This window comes from Macaca mulatta, chromosome 14 (assembly GCF_049350105.2).
Source record: "Macaca mulatta isolate MMU2019108-1 chromosome 14, T2T-MMU8v2.0, whole genome shotgun sequence".
Taxonomy (NCBI): domain Eukaryota; kingdom Metazoa; phylum Chordata; class Mammalia; order Primates; family Cercopithecidae; genus Macaca; species Macaca mulatta.
In genome coordinates, this window is record NC_133419.1 from 1,136,661 (window position 1) to 1,151,211 (window position 14,551).

The following is a 14,551-nucleotide window of genomic DNA, read 5'->3' on the forward strand; positions in this document are numbered from 1 at the left end:
TCCTGGCCACGTGCACGCCTAAGCTGAGCAGGAGCCTCCCGGCCTTCCCGCTGGCTGAGCAGTGGCCGGAGAGGAGCTCCAGCCTCGTGGGCCCTCCCCGGGCCTCGGGCACCCATGGTGAGCGGCTGGGGGAGCTGCCCAGAGGCTGGGGTTCCCTCCCAGTGGAGCGGAGTGGGGCCGAGTGTGAGACAGGCTGGCTGACCACCGTTTCCAGGGACCCTGTGCCCAAGGCCAGCCCTGCCCTCCAGCAGCTTTGCCATCTAGGAAGGTGCCAGGCGGGACGGGCCCTTCTCCTCTCCCTTCCGATTCTCAGAAGCTGCTGGGGGTGGGGGCGTCCTGGGCCTCAGGGCACAGAGCTGCAAATCCTTCCTGATCCAGGCCTCTCCCCTGCCACAGCCCCTCCCCGAGAGCAAACACACGTGGCGGGCGCGGGAAAGAGCAGGGTGCCCTGCGTGGCCTGGCCTGGCTTGGGGCCAACACTCCCTGCTACATAAGCTGGGGCCCCCAGGGGAACAAGCACCCGGCCCAGTTCCCTCCCTGCCCGTCCGCGCCCCCCACCTGTGCCAGTCCCCAGGATGGGTGCCCTGAGCACGTGCCGGACGCTGGTGTTGGCTCTGGCGGCCGTGCTCCTGGTGCAGCAGGCAGGTAAGAGCCCCCCGACTCAGCCCCCTCTAGGATGCCGTCTTCACGGTGGGGATCTCTGCAGGCCGCTTGCCTGGGAGCTTCTCCTGCAGAGTGGACGGGCAGATCCCCTAGGATCCCGAGTGTCCTGGATGGGACCCTATGTGTCCCCAACACAGAGCTCGATAGGACCCTACGTGTCCCCAGCACAGAGCTCCCTGGCCCCATGGGCCCACAGTGTCAGGGAACTCAGGGACTGGCTTGGATGGGATGTCCAGGGGAAGTTGGGCCCCTGACTGCAGGGCAAGGACCCTGGGAGACCACCGAAAGGGTCTTGGTCTTGGGGGTGAGACAGGAGTGGGCAATGGGGGAGGGGGCCACGGCTGCGGGTCTCTCTGGAGCCCTGTGAGGCCCAGGCATCACAGTAAGCAGGGGTGGGCTTAGTGTGGGCCCCTGCCCAGGACCGGCTTTGCCCTTCACGACCAGCCTGGGGATCACAGCTGGCAGGGCAGGTGAGGGCACCACCCTCAAGGGTTACACAGCCAGCCGCGAGAGCCCTGGCCTCAACCCACGCGTGACTCCCACAGGTCATCTGCGGGCATCTCAGGCCGCACGGGCTGCCTGGCTCTCAGCCAAGCATTTTCCCTCGTCTGCCATCTCTTGGCCAGAGCCGCAGCTTTAATACTTACTGTCAACAGAGAAAGATGCGGCCCCAGGGGCCACCTGGAGACACCCAGCCGGGCTGGCCAAGAGGCAGCTGCAGTCCCTCCCTGCCCTGCTGTCCACCCCCTCCCAAGCTTGGGGTCTGGGCTGGGCAGGCGAGGCTCCCCGGGGGCTCTCTCTGTCTGTGGAAGGGAGGCTGGGTGGTCAGCAGGGCTGGAGGTAGGCGGCTTCCCCCAGTGGCTCCCAGCCTGGGCCCGGGGGGAGCTGCCTCTGACCACAAGGTTTGGGTGCTGGTTTGACCAGAATAGCCACATCCTTGCATCTAGTTCTTCCAGGCCATGCAGCCTGGGCTCCCCTCACCCGAGCAGGCAGGGCCCAGGGACTGTCAGCCCCCACGTCCTCTGGTCCTCCATGCACATCCAAGTTGGGGAGATCAAGCCCTCGGCAGGGACTGTGCTTTAGTCACAAGATGCACGTCCTATGGCCGGGGCAAGGTGGGCCCTGCACAGAGCGGCTTCACGTTAGGGGACACACCCCAGGGTGATGGGAGGGCTGGTGGCGGGCACTTCTCTGGCCTCAAGATGGAGGCCCAGGTGGCCCAGTCCAAAGAGGGCACGGCATGGAGCAGATGACCAAGGGCGGTCAGCCTGGGTGGGGAGGGGCTGCCTGGGTGGGGAAGGGCTGCCTGGGGCTAGGCAGGGGCTGCTGGGGTGGGGAGGGGCTCCCTGGGATAGGGAGGGGCTGCCTGGGGTGGGCGCCAGTGCGTGGGAGTGGCTGAGTGGGCCGGCACACGTGGGCAGGGCTGTGGGCTGGGGGTTGGGGTGGAGGACACAGGGAGCGGCTGGCCTTCTGGGAAAGGCAGTCAACCTGGACCTCTGGAGGCGGCCCCTGCTGTGGTTCCCAGATGTCAGCAGGACCTGACTGGAAAAGCCAGGCAGGGCCAGGCCAGAGCGCAAACCACAGGGGCCAGCCCCTCGCTGAGCCCTGACCGTGCTGTGGGGGCTGGGGCCTCACCTCCCGCCTCCCCAGGAAGCACAGGTTTGGGCTGGGCCATCTCTGATCAGGCTCCAGGGAGGAGTTCTGGGGCCCGGTGAAGGGGGCACCCCAACCCAAACCGAGCAGACAATGGCCTGGGGGCCAGGGGGCCTCAGAGTCCTGGGGGTTGGAGCTGCCTCTTCCCAGGCTCTCAGCCCAGAGTCCAGCCTCCATGGGACTGGTGGGTGAGGCCTTGCCCGGAGGCGGTGGTCAGCCTGGGGGACCTTGGCGCCATCCCAGTATCTACAGCCTCACAGCCCTGAGGCCTGCCCCCACCCCGCCCCACTCGCCCGGACTTAGGGATCGAAACTGGTTCTGGGCTTAGGTTTCTGCTAAGTCACGCCTGGAAGGTTCCAAGTGTGTCCTCCCAACAAAGCTGGCCTTTGTCCTTCTCCAGGGGACGTGTGGGATGAGGCGGAATCCCCCCTTGGGCGGCCAACGCCTTTTCCTGATTCCATTTTCTCCCCCATCACTTCAGAAGGAGGCACCATCCCCGCATGTCAGTTGGGGAGGGCTGGGGTCTCTGGACAGATGCAGGTCGTGCCGGGGGCAGCTCAGGGCTCCCTGCTGGAAGCTTCCATCCCACAGGCTTTCCATAGCATTGAGTGGCAGGGGAGGCATCTGTGGTTGACGGTTGCGGTGGCCTGAGCGGCTGGGGAGGAGTCCCGGCCTTGGCCAGAGTGTGCCGTGAGGGTGACCCTGCAGAGCGTGGAGACCGTCACCGTGGACCCCACATGAGGCTGCCGCACCAGGGATGTGGCCGGGTCCACGGTCAGGTTCGTGGCCGGCAGCCACACCTGGTTCCTCACTGACTCCCATCCCCTCTTCCCACAGAGACCCAGGGCCCTGCGGAGCCGAGCTGGGGCAGTGCAGGGCACACCACAGATGGCGGTACGTGGCCAGGCTCGGGTGGGGGGTTCCTGACCAGGCTGGAGGTGCTGGGATTTGGCCTGGGGCAGACAGAGGCTTCTCCGAGCAGCCATGCGTCCGACAGAGACCCTCCCTGGGTCCCCTGCCCAGGACAATGCCCGGCACCTGAGGCGGAGCTGGACGCTCCAAAGAAGAGGAAAGTGCAAAGCAGAGAGACGTGCACACACACACGCACACACGTGCAGGCACACATGCGCCCACACTTGCACCAGCACACACACGTGTGCACACAGGCCAAAACACAAGGCAGCAGTGTTTGTGAGCAGACAGGGCCAAGGGTGAAGGGGCTGCCTTGCCCCTAGCCCATCAGTTTCGGGCTCCCCTTCAACTCTGGTGGCTGGCGAGGAGGGTGGGACCCGGGGAGGGTGTCTCTGCTGCCCCTTCCCGGCCACGTTCCTGGGATGACCGGCCTTCGCCCACAGGTGCCCCGATGGCCTCGCCCACCCGGCGTGTGAGCTTTGTTCCACCCGTCACTGTCTTCCCCAGCCTGAGCCGTAAGCAGACGCCGTCCCTGCCGGCTGGGAAGGGGGTGTTTGCCAGCCCCAAAGGTGGGGGCCCAGATCTAGGGGTGCAGCTGCCACCAGGTGGGGCCATTGGGCCAGACCCAGAGTCCTCCCTCTGGGCGGTCTCCTGATCACTGGCCGCCCTGGGGGATGGGGACGGGTCAGGGGTCTTCGAGCGAAACAGAGGCAGCCCAGGGTGAACCAGGCAGGGCACAGCCAGCAGCCGACCATGGGCTTTTCTGCTCCAAAAACCAGGGCACCTCAGCCCAGGGGAGGCTACCCCGTGGGGGGCTGGCATGGGGGTGGGCCTCATCCCACGCTCCCCACAGCCCTGAACCCGGCACACAACGGGCGGGTGTGCAGCACCTGGGGCGACTCCCACTACAAGACCTTCGACGGTGACGTCTTCCGCTTCCCCGGCCTCTGCAACTACGTGTTCTCCGAGCACTGCGGCGCCGCCTATGAGGACTTCAACGTCCAGCTACGCAGAGGCCTGGTGGGCTCCAGGCCTGTGGTCACCCGTGTTGTCATCAAGGCCCAGGGGCTGGTGCTAGAGGCGTCCAATGGCTCTGTCCTCGTCAACGGGCAGCGGTGAGCTGGCCACCCTGGGGAGAGGCGAGGGCCGGGCCACGTGGTGTGACCTCCCCACACAGCCGTGTCTGACCTGGGCCAGGGCTGGGGTGGGGTTGGGCGGGCAGGCAGCCAGGGCCCAGGGAGAGACCCAGCTGTCTGTGCAGGGAGGAGCTGCCTTACAGCCGCACTGGGCTCCTGGTGGAGCAGAGCGGGGACTACGTCAAGGTCAGCATCCGGCTGGTCCTGACCTTCCTGTGGAACGGAGAGGACAGTGCCCTGGTGAGGAAGCCCTCTCGTCCCTTGCCCCTCCAGGCCTGGCCACAAAACCCCCACAGGGGTCGAGGGATGCCTCCCTGGGCTTGGGGTCCCAGGGCTTGGGGCAGGTTGCCAGTGGGGGGATCAGAAGTCCTGAGGCTGGAGCTGCTCCTCCCCTACCCTCAGCTGGAGCTGGACCCCAAATACGCCAACCAGACCTGTGGCCTGTGCGGGGACTTCAACGGCCTCCCAGCCTTCAACGAGTTCTATGCCCACAGTGAGTGCCACCTGGGCGAGGGGGCAGTGACCGATTATGTCAGCCAGCCAAGGGTCACAGTCCCATGGAGGCTGGGAGGGGTGAAGTGGAGACCGGGCACCGGGCAGGGAGGGGTCACAAGGGCTGTGCCCTACATGGTGGGAGGAGCGCCCCTCGGGCACATCGGGCCCTAGGCAGGAGTGGGAGTCCTCTGGCCTGGGCTCAGGAAGTGGGAGCCCATACCCTGTCCCCAGGATCCCCTCAGAGCCACCACACTCCTACTTTCTTCCCGGCAGATGCCAGACTGACCCCGCTCCAGTTTGGGAACCTGCAGAAGTTGGATGGGCCCACGGAGCAGTGCCCGGACCCGCTGCCCTTGCCAGCCAGCAACTGCACAGATGAGGTGAGTTTCCCCCCAGCCCCCAGCTTCTGGGCAGGGACGGCCTCCAGAGGTGAGCCCCTCGCTCCTGGGCAGGGACGGCCTCCAGGTCCAGGGGGAGCCAGGCCGAGGTCTGAGGAACGTTCCCAGCTGGAAGAGAGATGGTGGTGTTGGAGGGAGGCCTGGCAGCCACCCTCTGTGTGCTCAGTTCCATGGTACACACTGTCCAAGTGTGGTGATGTGTGTGTTCCTCAGGCCACGCGTGTGACAAGCTGTGCGAGCAAATATAGGCCCGTGCTGCACGGGCTGGGCTGAGGGTGGGTACTTGGGGAGCCTGGAGCCAGCTCTTCCCACCAGCAGGGGGACTCAGAAGGGGCCTGGAGGCTCCAGGATCCCTAAATCAGCAGAATCTCTGAGCCTAAATTGGGCATTGAATGACAGCAGCAGCCCCTCTGGGAGCTGGGCCCCACAGCCAGCAGCCCGGGGCCTGGGAAGGGACGACACTCAGCACTGGACTGCCCTGAACTTGCCAGGCTACCAGGAGAGGCAGGGCCTCCACCTCCCCTCCTTGGCTCTGCCTCCTGGGGCGGGGCCTGCACCTGCCCTCCTTGGCTCTGCCTCCTGGGGCGGGGCCTGCACCTCCCCTCCTTGGCTCCGCCTCCTGGGGCAGGGTCTGCACCTTTCTTCAGAGAGGCGGGGCCTCCACCTCCCCTCCTTGGCTCCGCCTCCTGGGGCGGGGTCTGCACCTTTCTTGAGCGCTCACTCCGTGGGCAGCCACATCCCAGGTAGGGGATTCAGAGTCATGGGTCACCCCCCAAGGGCCAAGCAGAGCTCTGCACCGGCAGCTACATGGCCACAGTGGGTGGAAGGGATGGGGCTGGGTACAAGAAACCCTGATGAGGAGAGGGCTTCCCAGCCTGGCCTGCCATGGGTCCTGTTCCAGCACTATGGCAGCCCCCATGGAGGGCAGGGGTGACCAGCCTGGCCCACTGTGCTCCCCAGGAAGGCATTTGCCACCACACCCTGCTGGGGCCGGCCTTTGCGGAGTGCCACGCACTGGTGGACACTGCCCCGTACCTGGCTGCCTGCGCCCAGGACCTGTGCCGCTGCCCCACCTGCCCGTGCGCCACCTTTGTGGAATACTCACGCCAGTGCGCCCACGCGGGGGGCCAGCCGCAGAACTGGAGGCGCCCTGAGCTCTGCCGTGAGTGCTCCCAGGGCCTTTGCCAAGGATTGCGCTGGAGAGAAGGGGCAGGGGGAACGCTTTGGGGGCCATAGGCGGGTGGGGAGGCCTGGGGGACAGGGATGGAGGGCAAAGGACACACCCCAGGCATAGTGGGCAGAGGCCACCCCAGGACCCCAGGAGGGGATGGTGCCTCCGGGGGCTGCAGGAGAAGAAGAGGCTGTGCAGGTGGCGGGGACTGGGACTGGAGGGAGGAGCTGCCATGATGAGGGGCATCAGGGCCACCCTGAGGCCCAGCTCTGGCTTCTTTGGACTTGGCGGCAAGTGGAAGGCGGTGGAAGGTGGCTGGGGCTGACCACGCGGGCAGTACAGGGCCCTTCCCCTGGCCCAGCTCCGCCTCCTTTTGTGCAGCCCGGACCTGCCCCGTCAACATGCAGCACCGGGAGTGTGGCTCACCTTGCGTGGACACCTGCTCCAACCCCCAGCGCGCACAGCTCTGCGAAGACCACTGCGTGGACGGCTGCTTCTGCCCCCCAGGCAGGTCTCTCGTGCCCTGGGCCCCCTCAGGGGGCTTTCAGGTCCCTGTTCCCAGCCCCGCCCCCAGCCTCATCAGGCCTGGAAGCAGAGCCCCTCATGCCAGAGGGTCCCACCAGAGGGCCCAGGGTGGGAAGGGCACTGGCTGGGAGGGTGCCGGAAGACCCGACGATGCGTGGAGGGAGGCAGAGCAGTGCCATGAGCCAGTTGGGTCTGGTAGGGAAACTGAGGCCCAGAGGTGCTTGGTGTTCATCCAAGTGGGTGGGGCTCAGGGCAGGGGTGGTGTCCTGGAGCAGGAGTTCCTCCCCGAGGGAGGTGGCTTGTCCCCAAGGCTGGGGTCTTCTGACCTTGGTGTCCCCCGTGCATGGGCCGGTCCTGCCTCACGCCCTGCCCCACAGGCACGGTGCTGGATGATGTCACGCACTCTGGCTGCCTGCCCCTCGGGCAGTGCCCCTGCACCCACGGCGGCCGCACCTACAGCCCGGGCGCCTCCGTCAACACCACCTGCAGCTCCTGGTACCTATGAACCCACCAACCTCTGCCTGGGGTGGGGTGTGGAGCTCCTGGTGTGCACCTGCCAGCCTCTGCCTGGGGTGGGGGTGTGGAGGGTGGAGCCCACCTCCTCCTGACATGCCTGTTCTGCTCATGGCCTCCCTCCCCAGCACCTGCTCTGGGGGGCTGTGGCAGTGCCAGGACCTGCCGTGCCCTGGCACCTGCTCCGTGCAGGGCGGGGCCCACATCACCACCTACGACGAGAAACTTTACGACCTGCATGGCGACTGCAGCTACGTTCTGTCCAAGGTCTGGGCACAGGGCCGGGTCTTCGGACACCCAGGTCCTCCCGGGATCCTCACGCCCCTTCCGCCCAGGGGAGGCCTCCACGATGGTCATAGAAGGCCGGATGTTCCTGCTGGGGGGAAGCCCTGGGTCCCCATGATGGTCATAGAGGGGTGGTTCTCCCTGCTGAGCATCACAGGGCCAAGAAGCCCCCAGGCCCTGAGACAAGGGGCTGGGAGGTGACCAGAGGTGCCAAGGGACACCTCCTCACAGAGCCACATCCCCCACATGAGCGTCCCCAGCACGCTTTTGGGGGGCCCCCACATCATCGAGCCAGGCCCAATGCACGCGTGGGTCCTTCCCCCAGAAATGTGCTGATGGCAGCTTCACCGTGCTGGCCGAACTGCGGAAGTGTGGACTGACGGACAACGAGAACTGCCTGAAGGCCGTGACGCTCAGCCTGGACGGCGGGGACACGGTGAGTTACTTTTAGCATGGACGGCGGGGACACGGTAAGGGCCTGGCTGGGGCCCTAGGCTGGGACAGGAAGGGGCGTGCGAAGATGTGCAGGGAGTGAGCACGGTCAGGTCCCCCCTCCCGCCCCGAGGTGGGGTCCCCCCTCCCGCCCTCAGGTCAGGTCCCCCCTCCAGCCCCAAAGTCAGGTCCCCCCTCCAGCTCCAAGGTCAGGCCCTCCCGGGAGGGAAATGCAGAGCCCACCGCAGGTCCAGGCCTGAGCTTCTTGTGGGCTGTCCCCAGTGGGGGCCCCTGAGCAGGCCACCCCCTCATTTGAGAGTCGGGAACAGGTTCCTCCGCAGAGCTGACCTCCTGCCCGCCTCCTCCCACAGGCCATCCGGGTCCAGGCAGACGGCAGCGTGTTCCTCAACTCCATCTACACTCAGCTGCCCCTGTCGGCAGGTACGTGGCTCTCCCAGGATGGCTGGGCCGGGTGGCGCCTCCTAGCAGGGGCAGCTCCCACGATCTGGGCAGTGTCCGCTCCATCCCCTGCTAGCTCTCCGTGGCCTTGGGCAGCTCCAAGAGCTTCCTGTGCTCGGTTTCTCATCTGCAGAGTGGGAATGCCAGGCTCCCATCCAGGTAGCTGTGGGGAACCCACATCCAGCTCGCTCAGTCCCACTCTGTCGGGGAGCCTAGAGTCTCCACCTGAGCCGGCTTGGTGGCCACAGGCCTGGGACAGGGAGCATGAGGGCTCCTGGCCACTCCTGGGTCTCATTCCCGGGTCTCAGTGGGGTGGCCCGGCCCACTGGATGCCCTGCCCCTCCAATCTGGCCAGATCTGGCCCTGCACCCCTGACCGGCCTCTCTCCCACACTCCCGGCAGCCAACATCACCCTGTTCACACCCTCGAGCTTCTTCGTCGTAGTGCACACAGGCCTCGGGCTGCAGCTGCTGGTGCAGCTGGTGCCGCTCATGCAGGTGTTTGTCAGGCTGGACCCCGCCCACCAGGGCCAGATGTGCGGTGAGGCTGGGCAGGAGCCTTCGGGGACAGGGCCAGTGGGGACGGGGCCTGGACTAGCGCCAGGCTGCAGGGAGGGGCAGGCAGAGGCGGGCAGGGGACAAGGGAGAGGGCTGCTCCCAGAGCATGGCGGAGACCCTGGCGCCGCCAGCACAGGACGCCAACATCTGACTGGCGGCCCCGGAAGCAACCAGCCGGGAGGATGGAGCGGGCAGCCCTGCCCTGGCTCAGGCCAGCTTTGCACAGGGGCTGCCCCCCACTGGGGCTTATCTGCAGAGGGTTCTGGAAGCAGAATCCTGGGACAGAGCTCCCAGCCGTTCCACCCTGTGTGGTGCCTGGAGGGATGGCAGGGGCGGGAGCCGGGTGGGCCCAACCGCGGCTGCTGACATCCCCCAACCCTGGCTCGCAGGCCTGTGTGGGAACTTCAACCAGAACCAGGCTGACGACTTCGCAGCCCTCAGTGGGGTGGTGGAGGCCACAGGCGCAGCCTTCGCCAACACCTGGAAGGCCCAGGCCGCCTGCGCCAGTGCCAGGAACAGCTTTGAGGACCCCTGCTCCCTCAGTGTGGAGAATGGTACTCCTGGCCCCCACCCCCACAGTCACCCCAGGCTCAAGTGCCACCTAGCACCTTCCTGTCCCCTGGGCCACGGGTGGGATTGGGGACCCCATGGAGGCGGGTGGGAGGCATCGGGACGAGGTGCTTGGGACCAGGCGGCCAGAATCCCCCAAGGCGCGGCAGGTAAGCCCCAAATTCCAGCTCACTGTTCCCCAGGCTGAGGGGGTGCAGGCCTGTGTGTTGGGGGTGTGGGCTTTGTGGCAGGGCATGGAGATGGGGCCGGGTCTTCCCCACAGAGAACTACGCCCGGCACTGGTGCTCACGCCTGACTGACCCCACCGGCTCCTTCTCGCGCTGCCACTCCGTCATCAACCCCAAGCCCTTCCACTCGGTAAGAGGCCGTGAGGCCAGATCCCTACCCCTGGGTGGGATGGGTGGGGGAGCCCTGGCGGGCTGGGGTCCCTGACGCCCCGACGCCCGCCCACCTCCGCAGAACTGCCTGTTTGACACCTGCAACTGTGAGCGGAGCGAGGACTGCCTGTGCGCCGCGCTGTCCTCCTATGTGCACGCCTGTGCCGCCAAGGGCGTGCAGCTCAGCGGCTGGAGGGACGGCGTCTGCAGTGAGTGCCTGCACTGGAGGGGGGATGTGTCCACGCTGCGTGGGGTGCGGGGGACCCTGGCCGGCAGCAGCCGTCACTCACACGGTTCTCAGCCCAGAGCTTTGTGCCTCCTCATCCCAGCCTCGCAAGAACCTTGTATCCTTGCGATCACCACATCACAGACAGGGATGCTGAGTTGAAGATGGGGTGGGCGGGGGCTGGCCAGGCTGCTCGGCCGCTGACCTGTCCTCCCTGGCCCCACCGACCATAGCCAAGTACATGCAGAACTGCCCCAAGTCCCAGAGCTATGCCTACGTGGTGGACGCCTGCCAGCCGACTTGCCGAGGCCTGAGTGAGGCCGACGTCACCTGCAGCGTTTCCTTTGTGCCTGTGGACGGCTGCACCTGCCCCACGGGCACCTTCCTCAATGACACGGGCGCCTGTGTGCCCGCCCGGGAGTGCCCCTGCTACGTTCACGGCACCGTGCTGGCTCCTGGAGAGGTCGTGCACGACGAAGGCGCTGTGTGGTAAGGGGCTGGGCAGGGGGGAAAGCAGGTCCCTGAGTGCTCCTCAAAGCCACCTCCCGCCCTCCCCGAAGGCTTCTGTGCCTCCCCACGAGGGTTCTGAGACACGAGGGGCCAGGCTGGGGAGGGCGGCGCAGGGTGGACCCAGCACATTCTAAAGAGAAAATTCCCGGCTGGGAAAGAGGCCAGGAGTGGAGGTGGCCCTGGGAGGACGCCTGCTGGCTGTTCTCAGCTGGGTCCAAACAGCAGCCCCTGCCAGGAAAGGTGGGTGGCCCCCACTCCCACCCTGGGTTCAAAGGCTGCTGCTAACCGCAGGGTCCTGGCTGCTTTGTCGCCCACCTGTGTGTATTTACCCACGCGCCTCCCAGCGAACAGTGGCAGGCACTGTCCGGTCTCACGAGGAGGAAGCCAGGCTGGGGAGGCCCAGCGCTCTGTGGGTGCTCGGGAGCCTGGGGGTGGGGTCTGTGGGGTGAGGGCGGCAGGTCCAGGCCGGGCCGTCCATCTCTTGTAGTTCGTGTGAGGGTGGGAAGCTGAGCTGCCTGGGAGCCTCTCTGCAGAAAAGCACAGGTAGATGGCACCCCGCCCCACACTGCCCAGCCCCGCCCCGCCCCGCCCAGCCCCGCCCCGCCCCACCCAGCCCCGCCCCGCCACGCACAGCCACGCACAGCCCCGCCCCGCCTCGCCCCGACTCGCCCCACCCCACCTGAGCCCTGCCGGACCAGGTCAGTCCTCACCTGGGCTCTGCCACAGGCACCCATGCCCCGACACGCCAGGGACAGAGGAGCCAATGGGTCTCTGCCCCGCAGTGTGGCCGGGGTGTCCTGGGGTTGGGGGCTGCAGGTTTCATGGAAGCTTTGGCTCGGGGGCTGCTAGCTTGGCCAGCAGGACAGGCTCAGGGCTGCCCAGGGTCAGTCGAGGGCTGCCCTTCCCCAGAACCCCTCCCACCAAGCTCTGCCCCCAGGGTGTGTGGCCCCCATGGTGTACCTGAACTGCAGCAACAGCTTGGCGGGCACCCCTGGGGCCGAGTGCCTCCGAAGCTGCCACACGCTGGACGTGGGCTGTGTGAGTTCCTGGCCCCGGCTGTCCCGTGCTTCAGGGAGGGGTGGGCAGGGAAGGGGTCCCAGCTTTCCCAGCTCCCGAGCCCAGGGATCTGGTGGTCCTGGAGACACTTACCCACCCGGAAGCTCCGCCCCGGCCCGTGAATTGCCCTGGGGGCTACTGGGTGCGCCTGTCCCAGAGGGTGAGTGGCATCTGCCTACCCTGGTGTCCGGCCCTGACTGGTACCTGCCTGGGCCCCACAGTTCAGCACACACTGCGTGTCCGGCTGTGTCTGTCCCCCGGGGCTGGTGTCAGATGGGAGTGGGGGCTGCATCGCCGAGGAGGACTGCCCCTGCGTGCACAACGAGGCCACCTACAAGCCTGGAGACACCATCAGGGTCGACTGCAACACCTGGTGGGTCGTGGGTCCCTCGGAGGCAGCGGGCAGTGAGGGCAGCGGGCGGGGAGGGAAGGGCTCAGGGAGGGCAGTGGGTGGGGAGGGCAGCGGGCGGGGAGGGAAGGGCTCAGGGAGGGCAGTGGGTGGGGAGGGCAGCGGGCAGGGAGGGAAGGGAGCAGGGAGGGCAGTGGGTGGGGAGGGCAGGGGGCCAGCTGGCCAGGGCAAGATGGGGTCATAACAGGAGACAGAGTTGCTGGGAAAGCCATGGGCCATCCTGTGCGTCCTCTGGAAGGTGGCCTAGGGCCAGTGGTGCTACCAGGAGCCTGGTGAGGCTGCGTGCCCTGCATTCACAGTGGGGAACGCCACCCCTTCCACCGAGGACGGGTCAGACTGGGCCTGGGGAGGCTGAGGCCGTGTGCTGACCTGCACAGGCCTGGGTGCCGGGTCTCAGGAAGGCCAGGAGGGCAGGCCCCTGTGAGCAGGCACCGCCCCTGGCCCCTCACAGCACCTGCAGGAACCGGAGGTGGGAGTGCAGCCACCGGCTCTGCCTGGGCACCTGCGTGGCCTACGGGGATGGCCACTTCATCACCTTTGATGGCGAGCGTTACAGCTTTGAAGGCAGTTGCGAGTACATCCTGGCCCAGGTACGCCGCCCCCTCGCCCGCTCCTGCAGGCTGGGCATGCTCCGGCCCGCGGCCAGCAGCTTGTCTCTTCCTGGCCCAGGACTACTGTGGGGATGACGCCACCCACGGGACCTTCCGCATCGTCACCGAGAACATCCCCTGTGGGACCACCGGCACCACCTGCTCCAAGGCCATCAAGCTCTTCGTGGAGGTGAGAGCGGCCCCGGCTGTGAGCCCCCTGACCCTGCAGCCAGCGAGCCGGCCCCCAGGGAAGCTTCGTGAGGCTTCAGCTGCACCCACAGGTTCTCAGCAGTGTCCTGGCCCCGGGATGCTGTTCCAAACAGCCACAAACCAGGGGGCTTAGACAATAGAAATGCATTCTCAGTCCTGGAGCCGGAAGTCAGAGATCCAGGCGGGTAGGACCACACTCCCTGTTGAGGGTCTGAGGAGGTCCTTCCTGCCTCTCCCAGCTTCATGGGCTGCAGGCGTCCCTGGGCTGCGGCTGCCTGTGACCTCCCGCTGTGTCTGTGTCTGTCTTCTCTTTTTGTTTTTGTTTTTCTCTTCTGTCTCTTGTAAGGACACTGGTCCTTGGATTTAGGGCCCCCCAGGTAGTCCAGGACGACCTCATTTCAAGATGCTTCACTCAATCCCATCTGCAGAGACGCTTTCTCCCAATGAGGCCCCAGGCCGAGGTTCTGGGACTTTGTATGTGGACAGACATTTTCAGGAGCCACCATTCACCCTGCCACACCCAGAGACACCCACCCCAGCAAAGGGGGGCCAGAGCTCCCCGAGAGAAAGAGCCACTGGCTGGGACACTCCCTGCACATGGCGAGAGGGGCTGAGGACCACAGCGGATCGGGGAGGCTGGCGTGAGGGTGTGGGGGCTGCATGCAGGGCTGGATAGGGAGCAGGGTGGGATGGAGCCGGCCCACTGCGGCCTCTGCTGCTCCCGTGCGGCCCCAGCATTCCCAGGCAGCCCCTGTTCCCAGCACTTCCTGGCCAGCCTCTTGCCAAACCTCCGCTGAGGGTCTCGTGGACCCAGCTCGTTCCTAATGACAGCCCCTTGTGCCAAGAGCCCGTGCGCACCTGCAGGGCCCTGTACTGGGTGGGGCATCCCTGGGTCTCAGGCCCCTCCCCGGGGGCCACAGGGTCAGCTTCTGGCCGCCTCTGCCTCCCCTGCAGAGCTACGAGCTGATCCTCCAGGAGGGCGCCTTTAAGGCAGTGGCGAGGGGGCCGGGCGGGGACCCGCCCTACAAGATCCGCTACATGGGGATCTTCCTGGTCATCGAGACCCGCGGGATGGCTGTGTCCTGGGACCGGAAGACCAGTGTGTTCATCCGACTGCACCAGGACTACAAGGTGAGCTCGGGCCGTGCACTCCTCGGCCCTGCAGGACCCTCTCACAGCAAGAGAAACCCCAGTGCCTGGTGGGGCCTGTGGGACTCACTGACCTGTGGGTACATGAGCCTGGCTGGTGAGGGCCCTGCCTGTGGCCTCCACAGTGGGCAGAGGGTTTTACAGGGGAGCAGGTGCCACCCGGCAGCCCACGCACAGATCCACTGCACACCTGTCCCCTGCAAGTTCACCGGGCACTGCCTGGGGAACCGGCTGTCCTCCCTCCATCCCCCGAGG

The 14,551-nt window shown here is 66.6% G+C and overlaps 1 protein-coding gene across 1 annotated transcript in view; it reads left to right on the forward strand.

Annotated features, from left to right (window-relative positions):
- Positions 1-525: 525 nt before the first annotated feature.
- Positions 526-14,551, forward strand: part of MUC5B (mucin 5B, oligomeric mucus/gel-forming) — a 40,824-nt gene continuing 26,798 nt past the window's right edge. The window contains exons 1-24 of the mRNA XM_028833012.2: positions 526-645; positions 3,154-3,210; positions 3,672-3,743; positions 4,082-4,343; positions 4,490-4,604; positions 4,767-4,857; positions 5,133-5,239; positions 6,218-6,419; positions 6,810-6,935; positions 7,331-7,448; positions 7,595-7,733; positions 8,077-8,187; positions 8,555-8,624; positions 9,045-9,182; positions 9,589-9,753; positions 10,032-10,126; positions 10,229-10,355; positions 10,606-10,861; positions 11,370-11,425; positions 11,820-11,920; positions 12,160-12,311; positions 12,799-12,937; positions 13,017-13,127; positions 14,102-14,278. Coding sequence (XP_028688845.2) covers positions 576-645; positions 3,154-3,210; positions 3,672-3,743; positions 4,082-4,343; positions 4,490-4,604; positions 4,767-4,857; positions 5,133-5,239; positions 6,218-6,419; positions 6,810-6,935; positions 7,331-7,448; positions 7,595-7,733; positions 8,077-8,187; positions 8,555-8,624; positions 9,045-9,182; positions 9,589-9,753; positions 10,032-10,126; positions 10,229-10,355; positions 10,606-10,861; positions 11,370-11,425; positions 11,820-11,920; positions 12,160-12,311; positions 12,799-12,937; positions 13,017-13,127; positions 14,102-14,278 — 3,057 coding nt within the window. The 5' untranslated portion in view covers positions 526-575. The remainder of the gene's footprint in view (positions 646-3,153; positions 3,211-3,671; positions 3,744-4,081; positions 4,344-4,489; positions 4,605-4,766; positions 4,858-5,132; positions 5,240-6,217; positions 6,420-6,809; positions 6,936-7,330; positions 7,449-7,594; positions 7,734-8,076; positions 8,188-8,554; positions 8,625-9,044; positions 9,183-9,588; positions 9,754-10,031; positions 10,127-10,228; positions 10,356-10,605; positions 10,862-11,369; positions 11,426-11,819; positions 11,921-12,159; positions 12,312-12,798; positions 12,938-13,016; positions 13,128-14,101; positions 14,279-14,551) is intronic.